At 39.0% G+C, this 6782-nt stretch overlaps 1 protein-coding gene across 1 annotated transcript in view; it reads left to right on the top strand.

The window, feature by feature from the left end:
• Window positions 1-6782, top strand: part of XPNPEP3 (X-prolyl aminopeptidase 3, mitochondrial) — a 36283-nt gene that overhangs the window by 12245 nt on the left and 17256 nt on the right. The window contains 2 exon segments of the mRNA XM_006775975.2: window positions 3196-3603; window positions 6625-6782. The exon segment at window positions 6625-6782 is cut by the window's right edge and continues 21 nt beyond it. Of these exon segments, the coding sequence (XP_006776038.1) occupies window positions 3196-3603; window positions 6625-6782 (566 nt within the window).

The raw sequence follows: 6782 nt of genomic DNA, 5'->3' as shown, positions 1-6782 counted from the left end.
CCTGCTGGAAAGTCGGCTGAGACTCAGGAAATGCAGCTCACCACTGAAACACACAAGAAATCAGAGTTTTTCAAAGCTGTAAGGTAAGCTTAATAGCAATCCAGTTGATGTAAATTTAAGTATTTCGCTACCCTATCAACCTTCTTTTAGCGTCAATCTTTTTTAAAATGTAGAATTGATATGAAGCTTTACCAGCTTTGAAAATTATTGATTTCTTGTGGTGAGATACTTTTATGTGGTGAGCTGCATTTTCCAGGCCTTAAAACTAGTAATCATATTGTCAAAATGATGGTCTCTGTATCTAGAATGTTTGCTATGTATGTTACATACATGTTAACAAAATAAAAAATGAATATAGCCTTGGCCAGTGTTCTCAGAGGTTAAAGCGTCGACCCACACACCAATTGCTGGTCAAAGGTTTCGAGTTCGTTCCTGGCCCAGTCTGGGCACATGCTGGAGGCAACCAATCAATGTGTCGCTTTCACATTGATCTTTCTATCTCTGTCTCTCCCCCACTTCCTCCGTCCCTTCCACTCTCTAGAAAACAATGGAAAAAATATCCTCGGGTGAAGATTAACAGCAAAAAATGAATGCAAATAAACATACACACATACATGCTCATACACATTCACATGTTCATCTCAGCTATGGGGAGAAGGGTTGCCTGTCCTAATCTTTATTCTCCTAGACATAGGCTTTGGATGCGGGGATAAGTGAGAAGGGAGAGAAGAAGATAAAATTTTAAAGCAGAATTATTAGTTATACAGTTTTTAGAGGCAAGAACTGTGTAAGTATTCAAAGTATTAATCCTTGTGTCTTTCTCCATGTAGAGATGCAAAACATATATATAAGTGTTAAAATGTTTGTGGGGTGAAGAAAGAGTAAATTAAAAAAAATTATAAGATGTGTAATACTTAAAAAAACTTTTTTTCTTTTACATAGCCAGTTTGTTAGTTTAGGGTATAAAATTGTGTTGTCTATACTTAGTTTGCTCCAAAAGGTTTCATGTTTGGCATAGTTATTTTCTCAATACTTGCCAGTACTTAAAACTTTTTGAAACTATCTCAGTTCCTTTCCTAATTAATATACATGTTTTATATATATTATAGAAAAATTAGAGAATACAGCTAAGCATACATTTTTAAAAAATTATTCATAATCTGCCCTGGTCAGGTAGTTCAGTTGGTTGGAGCATTGTCCCATACACCAAAAGGTTGTGGGTTCAATTCCCAGTAGGGACGAGTTTGGGAGGCAACCAATCAATGTCTCTCTCCTCTCAAATCAATAAACATATACTTAGGTGAGGATAAAAAAAAATTAATCATAATCCCACCACTCCCAAGAAATCCCACCACTGTTGAGATTTTTGTATATGTATATTTCTAGACTTATTTCTTATATAAAAATTGTGTGTGTGTGTATATACATTCTGTATACTGATCAATTATTTTCTTAAATTCTTAAAAGTGAAATTACTGTGTCAGTTTCTTCTGAATTTTTGGGAGCTAATTTCTCATGGCCATATCTACTCAAGTTTCCTGAAGCAACAGTAACTTGGAAAATATTCAGTAGAATAACATGGGAGATAAAGGGATTCTGTTCTGGCTTTACTACTACTATTTAAGATGAAAATAAAGGACCTGACTCACCCAGGTCCTCCTCGTGATGTTTAAAATTTATCATTTTCTTCAAGAAATCTAGGCATTATAGACCATTTCTTCTTTTTCATGACATTGCCATCCCTGTGTCTGTAGAGACAGAAAATGTCAGTTCATCCTTTTCAATCACTAGTATTCCCTCCACTTATCACCTGAGTGGAAATAAAAATGATTCCATGTAGGAAGGCAAGTAGCATTCTGAGCTATATTCTATCATGAGCTGTGAATCTACTTTTTATATCTGTACAAGAGAGACACTTATAGAGTTCCCGGACATTGCCACAGGAGTATTGCTGTCACCAGCAGAACAGCAAGGTGTTTAGTTCACACAAACACTGAAACTTATCAGGGAATAGGAAGCATTAGTGCCTAATGAAGCATTTGTTCCAAAAACCTGTATTTCTAACATTTCTACATTTCTAAGCAAAATAAATTTTAGAACGTGAAGTACAGTTTGGAGTGCTTTACAACAGGACTATTCAGAAGCTGAGCTGTCAGAATGACTTGTCAGACATATCCAGAACCACTTTTTGTTTTCCTATCAAGTGTAATATTTAAAATGATAAAAAGATTGGTTCTAGCCTGGTCGGTGTGGCTCAGTGGTTGAGCGTCAACCTATGAACCAGGAGGTCTCGGTTCGATTCCCTGTCAGGGCACATGCCCAGTTGCAGGCTTTATCCCCAATTAGAGGTAGCCAATCAGTGATTCTCATCATTTCTATCTCTCCTTCGTCCTTCCTTTCTCTGAAATTAACAAAAATATATACTAGATTGGTTCTAGAATGGGTTAAAATTAATAATCCCCAAATCTCCCCTTAAAAGTTTCATAATCAGTTAGGTGTCCATATTTCAGTGATTGTTTAGTTGTAGTTTTTTTGGTAATTTTTATTTATTGAGTTGTGAGAGAGAGAAACATTGGTTTTTGTTGTTCCACTCATTTATGAACTCACTGGTTGACCTTTGTATGTGCCCCAACCAGGGATTGAACCCACAACCTAGGTATGTGTCCTGACAGAATCGAACACGCAACCTTTTGGTGTACAGGACAATGCTCTAGCCAACTGAGCCACCCGGCCAGGGCTTATTATGTCCATTTTAAAGATGAGGAAACTGAGGCACAGAGCAGATTGGTAGCTCAGGATTTCATTTCACAACAGTCTGACAGAGTCCACACTTAACCACAAAACAGTACAGCCCCACCGTTGTGGCTCAGTGGTTGAGCGTTGACCTATGAACCAAGAGGTTTGATTCAATTCCCAGTCAGGGCACATGCCTGGCTTGCTGGCTCGATCCCCAGTGGGGGGCGTGCAGGAGCAGCTGATCAATTTCTAACTATCTCTCTTTTTTTTTTTTTTTTCCTTCAAATTTTTACAATAGAATAGAAAATTTAAACCTGGGCTATCCCATAATTCTCCATATGCTATGAAGAGATTTGGCCTAAATTGAAGAAATGAACTTGGGTATCTTTATCTAATATTAACCTTGCTTACCTTGGCACTGCAGAAATGCACAGCATCACTGTTGTTTGTCATTTCTAGGGGAGGTGACTCCAGGACTCTCCCAGGTGGAATATGCGCTTCGCAGACACAAATTAATGTCTCTGATCCACAAGGAAGCACAAGGGCAGAGTGGGACAGACCAGACAGTGGTTCTGCTGTCCAACCCTACATACTATATGAGCAATGATATCCCCTATACTTTCCACCAAGACAACAACTTCCTGTACCTGTGTGGATTCCAAGAGCCCGACAGCATTCTGGTCCTTCAAAGCCTCCCTGGCAAGCAGTTACCAGCACACAAGGCCATGCTTTTCGTGCCTCGGAGAGACCCCAGTCGAGAACTTTGGGATGGCCCTCGATCGGGCACTGATGGAGCAGTAGCCCTAACTGGTGTGGATGAAGCGTATACGCTGGAAGAATTTCAACATCTTGTTTCGAAACTGAAAGGTAACGAATGGGAGGAGAAGTCAAATGATAGGCCAGGTTGGGATTAAGACCTTCCTTACCCATTTAGACAAAGTTCTTAATGTCCTAGAATGATTATCCATAGCAGTGGTTTCTCTTAAGCACCAAGAAAGGAACATAAATTTTTACCACAAGACTGGTCTACTTTAAAGACTTCATTTATTCATTTGCTAAATCTTTCTAGAGAATTCATTCTCATAGACTGTTAACTGTCCTAGTGCGAAATCCCAAAGAGTGAATTTCCTTCTAAAGTGGAGGATCGGTGTGGGCCACTCTTTAAGACTACTGACCAGTCTATTGACCTTTGATCCCTGCTTTTCACTGCTTTTGCCAATTCTTCAAAATGAAGTAGTATTCTCAAAAAAATAATCTAAGCACCACCAGCATCAGAATCACCTGGTGATGCATATTAGAATTACAAATGAAAAAAAAAGAAGCATTACAAATGCATACTAGATATTGGAAAATGTAAAATCGTAGGCCCCCATTCCATACTGACTAAATCAGAATCTACATTTTAACAAGATTTTTAGATGATTTATATACACAGTTCATACTTCTCAAAATAGTCACTTTCTCTACATTAATTCTGGTGAAATTATGATCACTCAGAATATTTTGGGATTCCTTTTCTGGAACTTTGCAGAACCTACACTACAATATAAACCAGGGGTGGGCAAACTTTTTGACTCGAGGGCCACAATGGGTTCTTAAACTGGACCGGAGGGCTGGAACAAAAGCATGGATGGAGTGTTTGTGTGAACTAATATAAATTCAGAGTAAACATCATTACATAAAAGGGTACGCCGGGCCGAGGCCGGTTTGGCTCAGTGGATAGAGCGTCGGCTTGCGGACTGAAAGGTCCCAGGTTCGATTCCGGTCAGGGGCATGTACCTGGGTTGCCGGCACATCCCCAGTGGGGGGTGTGCAGGAGGCAGCTGATCGATGATTCTCTCTCATCGATGTTTCTGGCTCTCTATTTCTCTCCCTTCCTCTCTGTACAAAATCAATAAAATGTATTTAAAAAAAAAAAAAGGGGACGCCGGATCCGGCCCATGGGCCGTAGTTTGCCCACAGCTGATATAAACTATCCTTAGAGATTCTTGTACATCTATAGTTCTGGAAGCATTTTTTAAAGTATCCAAAGTCACTTAGAGCCAAATGTGTTAAATAAGATAGATGATCAGGTTGGAAAATACTGATTTTAGACAAAACAATGCAGGATTGTAAAAAAAAATTTTAAGATTTTTTTTTTTTTAAGAGAAAGAACCATCAGTGTGAGAGGGAAACATCAATCAGCTGCCTCCTGCATGCCCCTACTGGAGATCAAACTCGCAACCCTGGCATGGGCCCTTACCAGGAATCAAACTAGCAACCTTTCAGTGCATGGGACGGTGCTCAGCCAACTAGACCACACTGCCAGGGCAAGGACTGTAAAATTTTAGTCTGATTTTTCTTACGTGGTTTATAAACCATATCTGAAGTGAGTTTCTAAAACAGAATTCCAAAATAGTTTCCAACAATCATGGAATTTACTGGACTTGTTTCCTACAAAGACTCCCTTGAAAGAAAAGACTTGCTCAAATATGCACGTTCTAATGTTTCAGTTCTTCCCATTACTTTATAAAATATTTTCTATTTTGTAGAAATGATTACCCAATTAAGCTAGTGGAACTTTCATAATCTTCAAAGTCTTCATGAATGTGGGCCTAGAATCATTTTCTTTGTAGCTATTCTATTTCTTGAAATTACTTTGTCCCTTGCCCTGGCTCAGTTGGTTGAGCATCTTCCTGTGTACTGAAAGATTGCAGTTCGATTCCTAGTTAGGGCACATGGTGTGCTCGATCCCCAGTAGGTGGCATGCAGGAGGTAGCCAACCGATGTTTCACTCTCACATTGATGTTTCTCTCTCCCTCTCGCTCTAAAAATCAATTTTAAATCTTTTTTTAAAAAAAAAACACAAAACATACAACCCTTTAGGCATAGTTTGGGACTGCAGTAGTTCATTAGCTACTGTCAGAAAAAAATAAAAGAAAGGAATTGTAGAATTGCATACCTGAAATCTATAATAATAAAAACATAATATGCTAATTAGACTGGACGTTCTGTCCTTCCGGACGAAGCCCGGGCGGCAGGGGCCCCCAGCCACCACTGCGGCCAGGGGCTGAGCCCCTTGCGCGAATTTCATGCATGGGGCCTCTAGTATAATTATATTAACCATGTCACCCCAATAAATTCTATTTAACAAAATAAAAGAAAAAGAAAAAAATGAAAGGAAATAGAGACTTGGTGTAAATGGAAATCATTTTCATAATGAGCCTACTTATTTTATATCAGGCAAATATAGTTAAAAGATGAATAGTGCTTGTCTGTAATGAGAATACATAGCAGATGGGAAAGGAAAGGTTTCCTGGATGAGAGTGGATTAGCACATACTATCAACTGTAGCATTTCCATAGCCAGGAAGAAAACTTCCTTTCACCATTGCTGAGAGTTTTGGCAAAGGGATGGAATGCTTTTAACCATAAAGTCATGATCTGAGTACAGTTTTCTATCCTTTTTGTTCAATTATGCAATAGTGCCTCTGGCTCAGTAGTGGTGTGGAGAACAATTATTGTAACTTTTCTTTAACAGTTAATAAGTAATAAATAAAACCAAAGCTTAAATAAAGGTTTAGTTCCATCTAGGTAGTTCCAAAACTGCGTCCTGGGGCAGAAAAGCTGTCAGTTCAATCTCAGAATATCTTGCCATTTTCAAGGAATGGCCTTTCCAATGATTTATGATCAAACCCTTCAGTTACTTCAGTCCTGAGAGAGTTTGTGCTCAACCCTTTAGACTCAGAGCAAGCATGTCAAACGAGCCGCAAGTTTGACATTCTTGCATTAGAGTTTCACACTACACGTTTTACAATTTTGATTCTTGTTTGTCATCATGACAGTTGGTATTTATTGTTGTTGCTGTTAGTTTTATTTTAAATTGATTTTTTTGGCATCTTATTTTAAGCCGAGACAAATACACTCTGGTATGACTGGATGAGGCCCGCTCACGCACAGCTTCACTCGGACTATATGCAGCATCTGACTGAGGTCAAAACCAAGAGCAAGAACAAGGTTCGGGCTGTCCATCAGCTGGTACAGCGCCTACGGCTGATCAAATCTCCT

Source organism: Myotis davidii, unplaced genomic scaffold (assembly GCF_000327345.1).
Source record: "Myotis davidii unplaced genomic scaffold, ASM32734v1 scaffold428, whole genome shotgun sequence".
NCBI lineage: Eukaryota > Metazoa > Chordata > Mammalia > Chiroptera > Vespertilionidae > Myotis > Myotis davidii.
This window is presented reverse-complemented; position numbering and strand designations above follow the sequence as displayed.